The sequence below is a fragment of the Emys orbicularis genome, chromosome 10 (assembly GCF_028017835.1).
Source record: "Emys orbicularis isolate rEmyOrb1 chromosome 10, rEmyOrb1.hap1, whole genome shotgun sequence".
Taxonomy (NCBI): Eukaryota; Metazoa; Chordata; order Testudines; family Emydidae; genus Emys; species Emys orbicularis.
This window is the reverse complement of record NC_088692.1, coordinates 71428799-71447961: the sequence shown is the minus strand read 5'-3', so window position 1 is coordinate 71447961 and position 19163 is coordinate 71428799. Positions and strand designations below refer to the sequence as shown.

Genomic DNA, 19163 nt, shown 5'->3' with positions numbered 1-19163 from the left:
TGGATTTTGGACTTAGGGGCCTAAAGCGGCACAGACCTAGCTCCGTATACTCCCTGCACAGGGGATGTCAAAGTGTGTCAGAAGCAGGCAGAGAACCTTCCAGGAATGGGATGAGTGTGGCCTGGGTGTTCCTGTGCCCCAACTGCCTATTCTCCAGCTGTCACAAGACCCATAGGAAACATAGCAGTCATGCACAAATTAAAACGGCCTTGCCAGCTGTCCCTATTGCTGTCCCAACCAACAGGGGACAAAATGTCTCCCAGCAGCTCCAGCATCAGCAGGGTGCAAGCCTCCTTTATCCACTGCCACCCCCCCCCCACTCTGCACCAACACAAGGATGAATTCCATCCAGGGTCACTTCATGGATTGTTTTCATTGAAGAAAAGTCATCTCATGAATAGGAAATATTCTGAACTGTGACTATTCAATTGATAGTGCAGCTTTTGCTGCGTTCTAAGTTCAAATGACTGCATAAGAAATTAAAACGCTCCATTTAACCTTTTCACACAGTACATATGAATATATATGGCAGGAGAGTCTTCCAATTTACATCAGGAGAGGCTTGATTTTTTTTCCATATGTTAAGGAACCAATGTTATAACAAAATTTGCAGAAGCCTGATCTAATCTCCTGTGATAAAATCACTGGCAATGAACAGGTAAATTTCTCTCTCTGGCACTTAAAATGGCATATGCTTTTGAGAAATTGATGAATTGCTAATTAGAGATTTCAAGTTGTCATAATAAGGTTGGTGCACTTTTCTTGTGGTTTGAAAGCTATTAGCAGTTTCTGCCACATTCTCCATTTTATGTAATCTTCAAATGGGCGAATTTTTCAAATTTTTTAAAGCTTGACCACTGTACCTTGCATTTATACAACACTTTTCAGCTTCAAAGCACTTTACAGGGGACATATCTGAGTGTGTCAGGAGCAGGCAGAGAGCCTTCCAGGAGTGGGATGAGTGTGGCCTGTTCTCATCAATCTAATCAATCACTTATTGGCTTTGAATACACTATTTGAAACCACTCGTTCCTAATAAGACCCTAGTGACCCGAAGAGTCCTGCCTCTGTCTCCTTTGGATCTTTGGGAAGGATTAATTCCTTATACCGTCATAAAGGGTGATCCCGCTTTCTAGAGTCGTCATGAATCTTATGGCAGTACCACGATATGTGTAAAAGTGATATGAAGTTGTTTAACATCAATATAGAAAGCTGGGAGGAGTGCACAGAATCCTGTTCAATCTGGAGGGAACATCTGGCACTGGATGCAGTTCAGCATGAAGCAGCTTTGATCCAGAGGATGAAAGCAAAGCGAGAAAGAAGAAAGCAGTGTGCCGTAATCTTGAATTCCAACTCAGACAATATATGGATCTGTAAAACTTGTAACAATCTGTGTTGGTCTCAAATTGGGCTTCTCAGCCATAAGCAGATTCATCAGGACCTGACTAGACCTCTTACATGTATACTATGGTCCAGCAGATCGATGGTTGCTATACAAGTCCTTATATCTGCAAATCAACCCACAAGTTTTTAAGACCACACAGTACGGATTACCATGAGGCTCAATCAGTACCTATCCAGGGGTGAAAATAACTTAAAGGATTTACCGGTACTCCGGAGTCCTTATGAGGGGGCGGGGCCTCTACAGGAAGAGGCGGGGCCTCTACAGGAAGAGGCGGGGCCTCTAAATCCCCAGGCACTTTAAATCAGGATTTAAAGGGCCTGGGGCTGGGGCTGTGTTAGCAGCAGCTGGGAGCCCCGAGCCCTTTAAATCACCATCGGAGGGGGCCCCGGCCTCTGGTAGAGCTTTAAAGGGCCCGGGGCTCCGCTGCAGTAGCAGCAGCCGGGAGCCCCTGGCCCTTTAAATCACCTCCAGAGCCCCGCCGCCGCTACCCCAGGGCTCCAGCAGCGGGGCTTGGGCGGTGATTTAAAGCGTCCGGGGCTCTGGCTGCCACTACCACCCCGGGCCCTTTAAATCGTCCCCGGAGCCCTGCTGCCGGAGCCCTGGGGTAGCGGCGGTGGGGCTCTGGCAGCAAGTTAAAGGGCCCGGGGTGGTAGCGGTGGCCGAGCCCCTGGCCCTTTAAATCGCCGCCTGAGCCCCGCAAGGCTGCCCGGGGGGGGACAATTTGCCCCAGGCCCCGGGCCCCACAGGGGCCCCCACGAGAATATAGTAGTCTATAGTATTGCAACTTTTTTTTATGCTTTGCCCCAGGCCCCCTGAATCCTCTGGGCAGCCCTGGAGCCCCGCCGCCGCTACCCCAGGGCTCCGGCAGGCTCCGGGGATGATTTAAAGGGCCCAGGGTGGTAGCGGCTACCAGAGCCCCGGACCCTTTAAATTATTCCTGGAGCCCTGTTGCCGGAGCCCTGAGGAGGCGGCAGTGGGGCTCCGGTGGCTATTTTAAGGGCTGGGGCAGTAGCGGCTGTCGCAGCCCCGGATCCTTTAAATAGCCACCGGAGCCCCGCCGCTGCTTCCCCAGGGCTCCGGCAGCAGGGCTCTGATGGCAATTTAAAGGGCCTGGGGCTCCAGCCACTGCTGGGAGTCCCAGGCCCTTTAAATTACCGCCAGGGGAAGCCGATCCACCCCTCTGTACCTATCCCACCGATGCCATTCAGGAACTTGCCGAGGGAAAAAGTTTGGTATTTGAATCATAGTATTGGAAGGGACCTCGAGAGGTCATCCAGTCCAGTCCCCTGCACTCATAGCAGGACTAAGTATTATCTAGACCATCCCTGATGGGTCTAACCTGCTCTTAAAAATCTCCAATGATGGAGATTTCACAATTGCCTCCCTAGGCAATTTATTCCAGTGAGTGCTTAACCACTCTGACAGTCAGGAAGTTTTTCCTAATGTCCAACCTAAACCTCCCTTGCTGCAATTTAAGCCCATTGCTTCTTGCCCTATCCTCAGAGGTTAAGAAAAACAATTTTTCTCCCTCCTCCTTGTAACAACCTTTTATGTACTTGAAAACAGTTATCATGTCCCTCCTCAGTCTTCTCTTTTCCAGACTAAACACACCCAATTTTTTCAATCTTCCCTCAAAGGTCATGTTTTCTAGACCTTTAATAATTTTTGTTGCTCTTCTCTGGACTCTCTCCAATTTGTCCACATCCTTCCTGAAATGTGGCGCCCAGAACTGGACAAAATACTCCAGTTGAGGCCTAATCAGTGCCGAGTGGAGTGTAATAATTACTTCTCCTGTCTTGCTTACAACACTCCTGCTAGTACATCCCAGAATGATGTTCACTTTTTTTTGCAACAGCGTTACACCGTTGATTCATATTTAGCTTGTGGTCCACTATGACACCAAGTACTCCTTCCTAGGCAAAGTACTAAAACAAAGAAGTCATTAAGCACCTCTGCTATTTCCACATTTTCTGTTACTATTTCCCCCCCTCGTTGAATAATGGACCTACCCTATCCTTGGTCTTCCTCTTGCTTCTAATGCAGGAGTGGGCAAACTATGGCCCACAGGCCAGATCTGGCCCGTCAGAGCTTTCAATCCAGCCTGTGGGATTGCCAGCCCCGTGGTGAAGCGGGGCTAAGGCAGGCTCCCTTCCTGCCCTGGCCCCGCACCGCTCCCGGAAGCGGCCGGCACCACTTCCCTGCCAACCCTGGGCGGGGGGGGGGAGGGGAAGAGGGCTCCATGCGCTGCCCTCGCCTGCAGGCACCCCCCCCCCCCGCAGTTCCCATTGGCCAGACATGGGGAACCGCAGCCAATGGGAGGTTTGGGGGTGGTACCCGCAGGTGAGGGCAGCGTGTGGAGGAGCCGCCTGCCCCACCACACCCCAAGGAGCCACTGCTGGACATGCTGGCCACTTTTAGGAGCGGCGCGGGGTCACGGCAGGCAGGAAGCCTGCCTTAGCCCCACTGCATGCCGCTGCCACCCTGGAGCCACTCGAGGTAAGTGGTGCTGGGCCAGAGCCTGCACCCTGAGCCCCCTCCTGTACCCTGCACCCCTCCTGCACACCGCCTTGCCCTGAGATCCTTCCTGCACACTGCACCCCCTTCCACACCCCAACCCCCTGCCCCAGCTCTACATTCATGGCACTGCATACAATTGCTCCACCCAGATATGGCCGTTGGGCCAAAAAGTTTGCCCACCCCTATTTTAATGTATTGTGCTGTATTCTAATGTAATGTTGCTTAATATTACTTTTATTAACAGCACTGGTGATTAATAATGGTAAAATAGTCTACATATTTGTCTTCACTTACAGATCACTATTAAGTATTGTTATGTCCTCAAATTAAAAACTTTCCCCTTTGTGCTTCAAAAGGAGTCCCAGAGACCTGAAAGACAACACCTGAAATCTCATCCGAAGCCAAGTGAACTATATGATTTAAAAGATTAAACAAACAAGTTAGTTTTACTGCTGTCAAAGATTTACCAAATCATGTTCCATGGGAGGAATAGGCAAGGCTTTCTTCCAACTAAAACAAAAGTGAAGTTAAGTGAACCCTACAGCTTGGAATTTAAACTCTTTCTTAGATAAAGTTAACAAGGACAATTACTTGCTGGCTTGATTGTCCAATTCCAAAAGTTGCTACAAGACATTCAGAACAGAGTTATTAAGGAGTGAATTGAGACAAATTTAGTAAGAGCACTACCGTTACTATCTATTCAAGACTGAATTTGAGGATCAGTAAATGTATGCAAAAATACCAACCCCCTTCCCCATGACACACAAAGTTCTTTTCTGTTTCATATTATGAAGGCATTGTCTCAGGTTACATACAACAGTGAAGGATCTTTGTGTGTGTGTGTGTGTGTTTTTTTTTTTTTTTTAATACAGTCCACCTCACTCAAATGTTGTAAACATACAGTTCACCTCAAAAGGTGCCTTGTGTAGGGAGACCCTTTTAGCTAAAATATAGGGAAAATCTTGTTCTTTTCATCTCACTTACTGAAGAGGCATATAACAGATTAAATTAAGTATAATCCTTATTAAAAGTGTTCATACTTGTATAGCTTGGGAACACATTTTGTTCAAACTCTGTAGTACTTATTTTCGAGATAAAATAGTTTTTCTAATGTTTAATATGTTTTAATTTAATGTAGTGAATATAGGCTCCTTCTGATGGCAAAAGTGCCAAATTTTCATGGATGTTAATCACTAGGTTAAACAGCTCAATTCTTCTCCTACTGAAATCAGTAAGTCCAACTCTCAAAGTCCCTACATTTTACTTTGATTTGACTGGAAATTTTGCCTGAGTGAGGACTGGTGAGTATATACTGAGCAAAGTCTTCAGGATTTGGCCAATTGGGAGTTTTAACATTGGCTTCAATAGGAATGAGGAGTTGGCTCTGTGTCTGCCACTAAACATAATGAGTTCAGATCCTGTTGTAGATGCAATTTCATTCATAGCTCTTCATGTCTTTCTTCTGTCAAATGTTTTGCTGCATTTTCAACAATTAATTTTGCTATGCAAAAATATTCTGCATTTAAAACAAAACATTTTAAAAACTCATTGCTAAAGAAGCAAAAATATAACACATAGTATTAGGCTTTTATCCTGCAAGTGACTCCACACAATTATCCCCCCTTTGTGATTCATACAGGAATTTCCCTATGCTGAGAGAATTCCTAGGTTTCCAGTTCAGTTGGATTTGTGGCCCTTTTACACCAGCACAGCTAACATAAATAGGTTTGCAAGGAGTCCTGAATGCTAACCTGATCCCTCTTCCAAAAGCCCATGAACAACTGTGTTCCAGCCTGACCCCTGTATTTCATGTCCAGAGGTCTTATATTCCCTCCCTTTGTTCTCCACACAAAATTATGATCTTCCATGTCCCATTTCCCATCCTCTATACCTCCTGGCCATTCCTGCACCGCCAGATCTTATTACAATCCCAGATTCCCCTCTGTACCACCAGATCCCAGCCCAAGGGATGTGATACTATGTAAGTATCTCTCTTGATCTACACACACAATTCTTTATATCTCTTACTTCTCCAGCAGGTGCACAGGGCCTCAGCTGTTAGAACACTGGCATGTTTCAGACTGCTAGCCACACAAATGCTTACATATTTGTCAGTGCAACAAGAGAACATTAAGTCAGCTTTTCACCTGCATAGAAATTTCTGTTCAGATGTTTACATGCATCTACATTACTTATAGATTCTGGGTTTTACTTTATACATAACTATGCACAAATGAATTACAGTAACTTTCCCAAAAAGGACCGACTGAAAGACTGGAGCAGTCATACACTCCGACTGAAAGACTGGAGCAGTTATCTTGAGCTCTACAGCAAACACTATATTTTCTTTCCTTTGACAAATTGTGTTCTTGGAACTAAATCAGATAAATCTGGTGGATGATTGTATCTGTACAATCCATGTCTGTTGGATAGAGATAAGGGGAAACCACATGAAATGTAAGGCCATGCTTTATTTTAAGGGAAATTTCAGGGACACACCATTTCCCTTAGCATATCATGTATTTTTCTCTCACATGTACATTTCTACTGCCCTCATCTATACAATGCAATTATCATAAGCTTCGATTTAATGTTTAAAATGGTACTTATCAGTTTAACACCTTTGTTTTCTGAAATCAATTAATAAAACATTTATATATATATACACAATTGAAATTAACTTTAATTTAAAGCTCAGCCTTAACAGACTCAATATTTAGCAGGTTTCTTCAATCTGCCCAAGTCTGTTCACACAGGGAAAATATTTTTTCTACTACTGCATCTGAAGTAGAAATGGACGTAAGTTCTGCAAGTTAAGAAACTGGGAGAACTAGAATTTGAATATAGGAAATGGTCTAATGCTCTAATACAATCAGACTCCTGAAGCATGCACACACACTCCACTAATCTCTCCGTGCACAATATTCCTTGTACAAACAATCCATATCAAGCCTTTTGTCAAGTTTCAACTCTTCAATGACACTTACAATTTCCTGGAAAAAGTCAGCATTTTTTCTGAGAAAGTGGCTGAATCAGATTAAGGTGGTTTTGTTCACTGAAATCAAAATATGAAGTACCCCGGTAATATATACCACTGAATGAAATCCATTTCCATTCTTTCTGCTTTACCATGATTTGTTTTTAGATAATATTTACATTTATGACTAAAGAATTTGTCATCGATCCTTTGTTATAATGCATTAATTGAAGAGTAAGTTATGTCAGACTCCAGCACATACATGACCAGATTGTTCTAATTTTAAGACTGTATCATAAAAAATAAGTTTTAAGAACATGATGAAAAAATATAAGTAGTATTTAGTCACTAAATATCTCATCATCCCCATCTTCATCATCCTTCAAAATTGTAACTGGGCAATCCTCACCAAATCTATACAAGTAACTTCTAATAGCTGGAAAACTTTTTAAGATCCTTTCAACTACAGGTATGTAATTAAACATCTTGTGGGGACATAGTATTGAATAATGGAAATGTTGAGGTAACAAAATGAAATATCTCCTGTAGTCTGGAAACTCTTGGCAGAGGAGGAAAAGTGATTGCGGCCAATGGGGGCGGGGGAAGCGGCGGGAAGTGGCACGGGCCGAGAGATGTGCTGGCCACCGCTTCCCGCTGCCCCCATTGGCCTGGGCCGGCGAACCACGGCCAGTGGGAGCCGTGATCGGCCAAACCTGCGGACGCGGCAGGTAAACAAACCGGCCCGGCCTGCCAGGGTGCTTATCCTGGCGAGCCACTTGCCGACCCCTGATTTATAGGCTGCTGAGCCTGAATGGAAATTTCCAGAGAGCTCTGGTAACTTTAAAGCCTCCAGCTTAAAACTGCCTGGCCCTGCCAGAAGTTACCATATTTCAAAGCCCCACCCCTTCCCCTGTGTACAGTACTCAATGACCATTTGCAATAAAACATATTAGTGCCCATATGTGGCAAGCATTAGCTGTTTACTTGGTTCATCAATGAACTTTTTCCTTTCCAGAAGTTTTCTAAATTCTTCCTAGCATTCCCTTATCTCTGTTAGAAGTGGAAAAACAGAGGCCTGGGGTGGAGATAAAATGTGATATTATATATTCAGAAGTAACAGGTAGAGTCTCAAACAAGAGACCATATCCATGATTTTTATTTCAGATGTGCAATTCACTGCAGTCTTAGCATGACACAAAAGGAGAACTTTTTTTTTAGCTTTGTGGTTAGGTTTTGTTAAAAGACTAGGTTTCTTCAGGCTGAATTCTACACTGAAAACAAGGTTTAAATCAACAGTTACATTGCTTAGTGCTGCTCTGCAAAGGTTTGATTCAGCCTTCCCTTACTCATGCAATAAATCAGTGAAATAAGGGAACCAAGGGATGTCCCTTACAATAAGGGACAAGTGGTCACCCTAACAATTTCCCATTATTTTTGTTGATTTAACTGTTTTCTACCAATATAATCATAGATAAATTAACTCCTACCACCTTTCTGAAGTAAAAGAAGAAATAACAGGTGGTTTATATATTAAAAAAGCTCATCCATAAATATCTAGACTCAGATTTTTGCCATATTAGGAGGGAGGGGGGAAAAAGTCATCTCAGTAAAAGCTTATATGGTCAGAAATAATAAAAAAACATTTGGAAAGAACCTGATTTTTACTTTGAAACTCATAATCCTATGTGTGGCTTTGTTGTTTTTTAAACACATTTTTATTTTTCTCCTCCACTTTTCCTGAACAAATTATATTAATAGCATGTTCTGAATACAAAGTAACCTAACTAAAGATGAAACTCAAATATGTTCAACAAAAAGATAGATATTACTTTAAGTGGTTTAAAAAAGTACAGATAAAGTTATTTCTGGAGATACAACAGTTTAATAGTTTACCCCAGTCCTCTCCCTCTCCATTTTAGAAAATATTACCAGATTCAGAGTGAAAACAAATTAAAGTCAGACAGAATCAGATCTTAAACAAACATAGAGTGACATTAATCTGACCCATAGATTGAAACATTTATACACTCAGTCTTTCCATTCAGTTATTTTTGTAAAACCTGACCTTGGATGACCCCACTGAATCCAACATACATGCAGTTAAAGGCTGAAATATTTGAGTCAATTTACTGCATTTCCAAAGGATTCACTTTAAGTTAGCTGCTATCTTTTCCAAAAGCATTATTGGTTCATCCACATTTACAGCAAGAGTGAGCAAGATCGATTTATTTCCTGCCGAGTAGTTATCACTCGTAGGGGAAACAAGTATTCTGTTTGAAAGTCAAATGGAACTAGGATGGGTCAGCCTTATCACTTCATTGTCCCAAAACAAAGTTGATCTCCTCCTGCCTCACTTTTTATAGAGCCACTTTTTTTGTTGTGTTTTGCCACACTTGCAGCTACTGGCCCATACTTTCCCAGTCCGCCACACACACTAATACATTTGTATTCTTTTATTCAAATCGAAAGTAAGTTTTGTTCTTCAAAGATCTATTTCTGCTTTCTGAAGTGTCAATTAGTTGTGCACAGGTTTCCCATTAATCATGTTTTTTAGGCCTGACAAAACTGAAGAACATGATAAAGCTTATAAAAGGATGAGTTCGTGGGTCAAATTCGTGACTGGCATAGGAAAGAACAACTCCCTTGACTTCAATGGAGTTGCCCCCACTCATGACAGCAGTGAATTTGAATTACTTTCTACAACTTCTCTTTGCTCCCCTGCAATGCTACTGTAGCTGGTAGTTTTTCTTTCTGAAGAAAGGCCGATTTCTGACAAAGGTTTTCTTGTTGTCCTTAAATGAGCTGGCATATAGCTCAAAGACCACCTCCTTTTCCAGTCATGTGTTTATTTACAAAAGGCCTGGTTTTATGGCCAACTGGCATTCATTCGCTAATTATCAAAGTGACTAGCTTTGTCTTCCCTAGAAAAAGAATATCACTGAATCATCTGAGAAATATTTTGGAGTTAATGTGTGTTCCCTAGCTCCTTGGGCTAATCTGTCTGTTACCAATTTAAAAAACCAAACCAAAAACCAATATATACACTAGAGTGAAAGGAGTAGCCCCCCTTTTGCAAGACCTGAACACTGTCTACACAGCCAATTGTTTATAACCTTTCATGTAGCTATGCAACAAGTGTTAAAAAAATTACACTATCCTAATTCTGGGCATAGATGCCTGTAGCACACCTCAGGTCTACACACAACATGACTGCTTGTAGTGCACAGGCATTTGCTTCACTATTTGCATTAATCCTGCTCTCAGCAAGGTTAACCACCATGTTGTCCTCCATGTATCAACCCTCACTGATGTAGTGCTAATGTAGACAGCAAGTGTTGCCATTGCAGCTGCATGTTTGGTCGTCCCTGTGCAATCCCAGAATGGTTTGGCAGCTGTCTATAATGTAAGAGATATAATCTCCCAACATCCCAAAGGAAATATGACCAAATCTAAAGGAATAAACAGTCTCCTAGAAAATCTTCACAATCAGGAGTGATCAGCACATAAGAAAGTTGAGGCCTGTGTCTCCATAGACCTGTGCCACCACTTGGCTTCCTTCTTGTCTACACCATCAGCTTAATTACTTTGAAAGTACTGTTGAATTTCAAAAATGCTTAGTCGGGAAAGAAAAAAAAGCTACTATTAATGGACAGATGGTCAATGGCAAAAATCTCTCTCTCTCTCCCTGATTACTTTCCTAGTTCACAGGCAGAGCAGTGATTACATAAGTAAGCATAACGTTACTTTGAGTTCGTTTTAAACAAAGAAAATATTGTCCAAAGGGTGATGATGGCCTTGCCTCCCATGCTCAAAAATGGACTGCTAGAAAACTCATTGGTAAAAAGCTGCATTGAATACAAATGCTTATCTCTAGAAAAATAGTCAAACATTTGGCAATGTTATAGATTTGGTTCAAACCCCTTAAAAATGGATGAGTTTAACAAACACCATTCAGGTTAAAAGTAAGAAAAAAATAGCAGGCTCTAAGACAAAGGAACACCTGTGGCCACTCAGGAACTCTAATGATTCAGGCAGAGAGGTTTTCCCTGAGTAAGTTTCCACTGGAGGTGTATGTTTAGGTGGGTGGGACAGACAGTACCAGGAGAGAGAAGGAAGAGAGTCAGAAGCAGACACAGCCTGCAAGAACAGTAATGTGGCCCTGAAATAAAGCGGAGAGAAAGATTTCTGGGGGGGTAGAGTGTTGTTTGTAAAGGTAGGCTTGGAACAGTGAACAAAAGAGCCATCTCCTGCTATTTGGGGATTCCTACTATGTTCAGAGAAACAGGAATTTGTACAGTCTTTGTACATAAACAAGATTGCACCAAAAAAATAAATATATAAATTAAAAAAAAAAAAAGCCAGGCTCCATCATCAATTTCTGCTCCTCACTGGAGCACCTGCAGAGCCCCGAACTTTGACTAACTACTCAAGTCAAAAGTGATAACAGTAAAGAGATACCAAGAATTATTTGGGTAGGTCTAGACAGATATGTAGGTGCTTGGGGACAGGGATCTGGAGGTACAGAGGGGAATCTTGTAGTACCTGGAGGTGCAGGAGAGGCCAGGAGGAGATGTAGAGGATGGGAAATGGGTCATAAAAGAGAATTGTAATTTGTGTGGAAAACAGAGGGAGGGTAAGACCTGTCTATAGACATGAAATACAGAGATCAGGCGGGACCACAGTTGTTCAAGGGCTGTTAGAAGAGAGAACAAGTTAGGAGTGTGGATTCCTGCTGGCCCTCTTACAATGGCTCTATTGGTCTAAAGGGGCCATAAAGCCAGCTGAACTGGTAACCTAGGAATTTTCTCAGCATAGGGAGATTCCTGTATTAATCACAAAGGGTGGACCATTGTGTAGAGTCAATTGCTGGGTAAAAGCCTGACACTATATATTTATTTTGTTTCTTCAGCAATGAGTTTATTTTTTTAAATTCTGTTTAAATGCAAAATATTTTTGGATAGCAAAATGAATAGTTGAAAATGCAGCAAAACATTCGACACAGAAGAAAAAGACATGAAGGGCTATGAATAAAATTATGTCTACAACAGGATTTGAACTCACTGGTTTTACTAGCAGACACTGAGCCAGTTCCTGATCCTATTGAAGCCAACGTTAAACCTCCTAGTTGGCAAGATGGAGATGCCTGCGTGAAGTAAAGGGGTTGGAATGGCTCTAGGCCACACCTATTCTTGGCTCCTTGTGCAAGCAGCATGTCAGAGCCTGGTGGTGAAGAGGCTGGAGGGCAAGTGACCAGTATTAAGATATCAGCCTCTGAGTATTGTGCACAACATAATAAATGACAGTTTCAACAACATTGTTATTGGTATTTATACTATACAACTGACGTATCAGTACATAACATATTGATGTTCACATTTCTGATTACAAATTAATAGCTTTATTTATCAAACCTTGTACTAGAAGCGAATTCTTCTGTGATGGGTGGCACTTACTTCTTGAGCACCTCCTTGTGGCTGGGTGCTGTACTGCATCCTTTTCCCACTCCTGGGGTCCCCGATAGATTGCTAACCGACCTTGGTGAGTTCTTCAGTGGTTTGGCCCTCCAGTCAAATCACAAAGTTCCCAGGCACCCTTTCTGGGACATTAAAGAGTCCAATAAATGGACAGAATATTTGCCCTCGCTTGGGTCTTCAGCCCCAGCTCTGGGCCCTTTAAATTCAGCCCTTTGGTTGGGTTGTCAACTAAGCCCTGTCCCCTCCCTGGGGTTTATGACACTTCACCTGGGGGTGGCACTGGAACCCAGACCCTCCCACTACTCCAGATACCAAACTAAGGGCCCTATACACAGCAGCCACGTACTTCTTACTCCAATTCATTGTTGCTCCTTTCCTGGGCCTCTCCCTACCAAACCACTTTTACCTCCAGACCTATGTCAGTGCAAGGATCATCAGGTTCTTCTCTACCTCCAGGCCACAGAGGAGCCCCTTTCTTCTCTCTTCTGGTCCCCGAAGAAACAGATCTGCTAACTTCCCCCACAGCTCCTTTTATCTGAGCCTGCTGGGCTCTGATTGGCTGCTTCTGTGAGGCCTCTCTAGGCAGGGCTGGAGCACCCTCTTTTGCTGCTCCTTTCCTATCACTTCACTGCTTCCTGGGGCGGGGGAAGTGGAACGGCGGGACATCCTGTAGGGAGCTGCAAAGGCCAGGTGCACCCCACCACAATTTCCCACATAAACCATTGGTAAAGCTCTAATCAGCTTCAAAGGGAAGAAGCTCAGACCCCTTATTCCTTTAAGGAGAGTCAGGAAAGGGGTACACATAGCCTTCCCCAAAAGTACCAAAACATGAGGATATCACTGTGCCTGATCATATGAACAGGAATGTGAAATAGAATGTAAACAACACTGCCTTTATTGCCACAAATACTAGAAAAAAAGAAACAAGATAGATGCAACATTCAAGAAATTTGACATGTCAGACTTCAGTACTGTACACTCTAGTCATCTCGAACAGAACTCTGATATGTGCAAATCTCTCAAGCCTCCTGGGCTTCTTAAAATTCCACACTTAAAATACAATATAGGCTTTATATACAATTATCCCTTATGTTAAACCTACTTGTGTGCAGATCGTGTCGTAAAGTGGGCTTGCATTTAAGTAACTGGTTATATAGCAACAGAAAATATTTTAGTTTTATGTTGTGCCGTTTATAATCAAAATCTTTCAAACCACATTACAAATATGTGAAATATTAATGAGTATGCTTACCCAGAACTGCCATTTTCCTATCCACATAGTCGCTAACCTTACAGCTGATCAGATAACAAGGAATAAATTGCATAGATGTTTGCAAGATTGGGACAAACTAGAACCACACTGCTGACTAGCAAGTTCCAGCACTTTCACTATAAATGAGATTGTACAGTTATCTTTTGGAAGTGCTGGCAACAGGTGCATATTAATTTAACAACAGTATTGCGGGGTTTTAATCTATGTGGGCTTGCAGTAGAAGACCCTGATTGTGCAAAGACTTTAGTGCATGTCCAGTGCCTAAAATTAAGCATGTCTTTGAAGGATCAAGGCCCAACATATAAAGAAGCACAACTAGAGTAACTGTATTTAAAACTATAGCAATAAAATAACATTGCCCTTCTATAGCAACTTTCATCTGTGGATTTCAAAGCACTTTACAAACATGAAGTCTCACAATATTCCTGTGAGGTAGGGAAGGATTATTATTTCAATTTTACAGATTGGAAAACTAAGGCATGGAGAGGTTAATGCATTTACCGAGGGGACAGTGTGGACATGGAAACAGAACTAAGAAATTTCTGAAAGTTAAACGTACCATAAATGGACATAGGGACCTTGCCCAGTGCAACAGGCACACCGTGGGCCAAATGCGGACCACCAAATGCTTTTGAACAGACCCCAAAAATCTTTTTATTTACTTATTATCATTGGGTTTGTTCCCCTCTCCCCCCCCCCCCCCCCCCGGAATCTGGACCTTGACTATACCTTAACCAAGAAACTGGGACCTTGACAAAAAATAATTGACTACCCTGACCCAGTGTATGTATATAAATCAGGGTTGCACAAGTGTGCAGTTAAACATGCACACATACCCACAATGCATGTGAGGGCATCAGGAGTTTAAGGTTTGGGGCTGTAGGGACTAATTACCCTAAACAGAGCCTGTGACACATAATAGGAGCACAGCGTGGAAAACAGCAGAATAGGCTAGAAACCACTGGCCTGACAACTTCACTACAGCCCCCCCAGGATAGGAGCCTCCGCTGGCGACCGCTCCCGCACTGCAGGAGGTCCAGGCTGTAACCCTTTGCAGCCCGTCGGGCGGGTGTTGAGAGCAGGTAGCCCGCACAGGGCACGCGAAATGGTTCTGACCCTAGTCAAGAGCCAGCAGCATGTTGACCAACGGCGCATGGCAGAGGCCCAGCGGGAGAATCCCCGGGTGTAGCTAGCGCGCGCGCGGGGCGGGGGGATTGGTACCAAGCGGGGCTTGTTTGGACCCGCTGCAGAGGACTGGCAGCGGTTACAGCCCGCGCAGGCCCCGAGTCCCGAGCGAGGAATGCGAACATCGCGCCCGGCCAGCCCCCGTTCAGTGCCGCTGCGCCGCCCTTCGGCCACGGGTGCCCGCGCACGCGCACTGCGTGACCGGCGAGTCAGCAGCAAGCCTGGTTGTCTCGAAAGCAGGAGAGAGGGAGGGAGAGATGCAGCTCCCCGGAGCAAAGGGGTGACCGCCCGACGCCGGCTTTCCCGGGGGAGGTGCGGTTCCTCCCTACGCGGGGGTTGCATGCTCCGGCGGGAAAGCCCAGCTCCTCGTTGGGGTTGTCGTTCTAAGCTGGCTTTGCCCGGCCCCGGAGCAGAGTGCAGGTATTTCTGGCGAGCTGTTATCACTTACAAGGGACTTCAGAGAATGACCTGAGCCAACCTCCGAAGGATCGGCATTGCATGGGGGCAGCGGTGGTAGCAGCCATACAAAGGTACCGTTCGATTTCTGTATATTAGCTCCCCCCCCTGTATATTTCAGCAATATAAACCCGAGAGTGTTGAGCAACAGTTATTCCGCGTTTTGCATAATCTTAAAAAATGACAGTGTAACAACGTGTTACAGTCTATTCTGGGTTTAGATTCGGTCAGGGTCAAACACGTCTTTGCTACTGTAGTCACGGCTCTGTGTTCAGCTGCATAGCGAGTAGGCCAGTGGGCATGAAAGTGGCTGTTTAAAATAGATTATTTTTGTGCTCCTATTAGCTGTTTGGCATCCTGGAGGTGGGCTGGCCAGCCTAAGGGTTAGTAGAGCTGTCTTGGAAGAGGGTTGGCCTGCTTTAGTAGGATTACCTGGAATAACCTCCCCCCGGTGCATTTTAACCTGACTTTCTATCCATTGATGAACTGAACGTGCAACTCTGATTTCCTCAGGCTTGGAGGAAATGTTCTGAATGGACGATGAAATGAAGCATTTCTGCCTGCAAGGGGAAGTTGCATGAGAAGAATTTGCTGTAGCTAAGCAGCAGCACCCCGCTGGGCTCCTGGCTCCAGCTACTATGGCCCAATCCAGGGTCTGGAATAGCATCAAATCCATGCTGAGAAAGAACGATGACCCCTTGTTCTTGAACGACTCCAGTGCCTTTGATTTTTCAGATGAAGTGGGGGAGGAGGACTTCCCCCGGTTTAACAAGTTGCGAGTTGTGGTTTCTGATGACACTTCGGATGCAGCTCCGGACAGACCTGTCAATGGGGCTCACCTAGGTCTGCAGTCCGATGACGACTCCTTGCTGGACCGGGATATTGCTCTGCGGAGCACACAGACTAGCTCTCCCAGGACGGACCCTTGTAGCAATTGCAGTAAACAGAGGGAACTATCAAAACAGAGGAAGGTGAAAAAACGGCTGACCCTGGCTGCCGTTCTCTATCTCTTCTTTATGATTGGAGAGCTCATAGGTGAGTTGGGCTTGTTTTCTTACTCCGTCAAGGGTTAATGGAAAAATGCCTCGGTGCTTTTTAGGACTTTTTTTTTTTATTACACAGTTGTCCTTTAATTATTTACTAAAGGAGACAGTATATCAGTTACTGAGACGCACAGATTTCAGCAAGTCCAGAGAGTGCCCACAGTAAAGAAAGTCAGCATGCAATTAGCATCTAAGGAAAGAAAGAGTTTAAAGGGACACTGCCAACATTAACTCTTCCCTGGCTGATGTTTATAAGGATCTTAACAACAAGGAAGAAACTGACTATTTGAAATTAACAATTAAATTGTCCATATGCTGTTAAATGAGGAAAAATACAGATTCCCCCCTCCCCTCAACTTGTTTCAATTATTGCCATCTTTTTACTTGTAATTATAGTAGGTGCAACATTTTCAGACAAATGTAATTTTTTCAAGTTAATGGTTCTCTTTAATAGCAGAATACCAGTGTCTGTATAAGATTTTAGGGCCTTCAAACCTTGTTATTTATGTTCTTAGTCTCCAAATACAGGAATATAATTTAGTTCTACCACTGAAAGGGGAAAAACTCCTCATGAAACTGAGTTATAGATAAAGATCAATCACTTACAGCTTCCTGTTTTGCTTCTCCCTACTGGACTAACAGTATCTACTAGTCTAGCTATTTCTGTATCTTAAACCAGGGGTTCTCAACAAAAATTTTGGTGGCCTCAGTATGCGACCACCAACTCTTGCTGGTGGCCGCGCTGACTATTTTTCCTAAAATACTTAATTAACTTTAGAAAAAACAAATAAATATGCACATACACATATCTAAATCATTGTAATTTATTTATGTAGGTTTTTTCCAGAGTCAGTAATAAAAATAATTTACAGTTGTCTCTATTCTTTACTGGGCCTAAACAGAATAGAAACACAAATAAGATGATTTGCATGTTCTTGTCTTGTTGTTGTTTCTTTTGCTTTTTTGGTTGCACTTTTTTTTCTTCTAAGACTTGCTAGCTGGTAAATCTTCTGCTGTGTAAAGTGATATTTGTCTGTTTATTAATATCACTTTTCACAGCAGACTTACTCAGCCCAGGCAAGCTCTGGGACAAATTAAGCCCTGGATGGGGAGGTGGGCAGGGAGGCAGCAGGGCCCAGGGATGATGGCGGGGCTGGTGAGTCTGGGGCTGGTGAGCCTGGGGCCGGAGCCTGAAACCAGAGCCTGCCACCACATGGACGGAGCCCGCAGCCCTGTGGCCAAAGCCTGCCCCCTCAACCCCAGGGAATGTGGGGAATTCACCAGCTGCCTTAGGGTGCCCAGATAGCAAGTGTGAAAAATCGGGACGGGGGTGGGGGGTAATAGGAGCCTATATAAGAAAAAGCCCCAAATATCAGGACTGTCCCTATAAAATCGGGACATCTGGTCACCCTAAACTGCCTGCACCTCCAGCGTTTGTGTCTCTGGAGGGGGCCTTGGGAGAGGGACCACTGCTTTGCATGCCCCCCTTTCCCCCCAGCCCAGGAGGCTGTGGCCGCAAGAAAAGGCCCTGGTGGCTGAATGCGGCCACTGTGGCCGCATTTGAGAAACACTGTCATAATAAGCAACATGAAAGTGTCTATAGTATATTGCTTAAAAGCAACAAATGATTTTGAGCTACTCTGATCATATGATTGACTGAAAATTCCAGTATATTGTTAATAGTTGGGAGAAACCATGTTGATTTTTCACTACAAAATTACTCCTGTTATGGATTCATTCAAAACAGTAACAAACTCATTTTCCAAGTTCAATTTTTATTTATCTCTGACAAGCTTTTTTGATATCAAAGCATGTTATCTCCTGCAGTTCAGGTTCAAGAGAAACCAAAACAGCATGATACAGCAATCTGTAAATCTAGAAACACATGGCTGTATATTACAGTGGAGCAGCAGCTCCAGTATTGTTAAGGTTAAGGCCAGCTTTCTGTTTAAAGCTTGACTATTCTAAGTGCTCTAATATCTGGACAGTTACTTGGATTCACTTACAGTGAAAAGACACAGTGCAAGTAAGAGACAGGTGCTGCCTGCACCTGCCCAGTGCTCAAACACTGAGCCTGTTCCCCCAACAGAATACCACACAATTCTATATTGAAATGATGCAGACTGGAACCTCAAGGTACACATGCACCTCCTTCCATTGATAACATACATGGGGTGATTCAGACCCAGATCTCTGAATATCACAGTCACAGGTCTATGACACTCCTCAAACTAATCGCCAGATCTCCTCGTATCACAAACACACCTCTACCAACCTGCTCCACCTGCTGCCTCCACCATTCACTACAGCTACAGCCACAACTCTGAAAGAAACTAGAATGCATGCAGATAATTCCCAGTGGCTATTGCCAGCTCCAGGCAGAGTTAAGGTTGTGTGGGCATCTACCTCAATTCTGTATTTCCTGGGTTTCAGAAGTCTGAGTTTTGCTGAACTTGAGATTTTGGAAGGGCACGAGCTATCATTAGGCATCTTTAACTCTGCATTAATGAAGGGGTTTTTTGCCATTTATTCTTGGAGAGCTTATTGTGATATAACCATGAAAGAAACTCTAAAGTTGAGTCACATGGCTGTAGACACAAAGCTATTAAAAACGACATCACCAATATTTAATCATTATTAAGAGGCATAGTATTTACCTTCTAATCACTATTCACTTTTCATTTAAATAGCACAATGTACTACCATGTCTTTTGGAGTTGTTCATGCCATTTAAGTGCCTACTTGGTGCCACTTAAACTCTTGAAGAACACAAAGTATTTCTGCCATCCACTTCCCCCTGACTTGTTCTATTGCCACTTTGTTTTCAAAAGTG

The 19163-nt window shown here is 43.7% G+C and overlaps 1 protein-coding gene across 1 annotated transcript in view; it reads left to right on the top strand.

Moving 5' to 3' along the window:
- The first annotated feature begins 15108 nt into the window (after nt 1-15108).
- The window catches only part of SLC30A4 (solute carrier family 30 member 4), a 28894-nt gene continuing 24839 nt past the window's right edge, over nt 15109-19163 (top strand). Inside the window, exons 1-2 of the mRNA XM_065412333.1 lie at nt 15109-15361; nt 15801-16322. Of these exons, the coding sequence (XP_065268405.1) occupies nt 15926-16322 (397 nt within the window). The 5' untranslated portion in view covers nt 15109-15361; nt 15801-15925. The remainder of the gene's footprint in view (nt 15362-15800; nt 16323-19163) is intronic.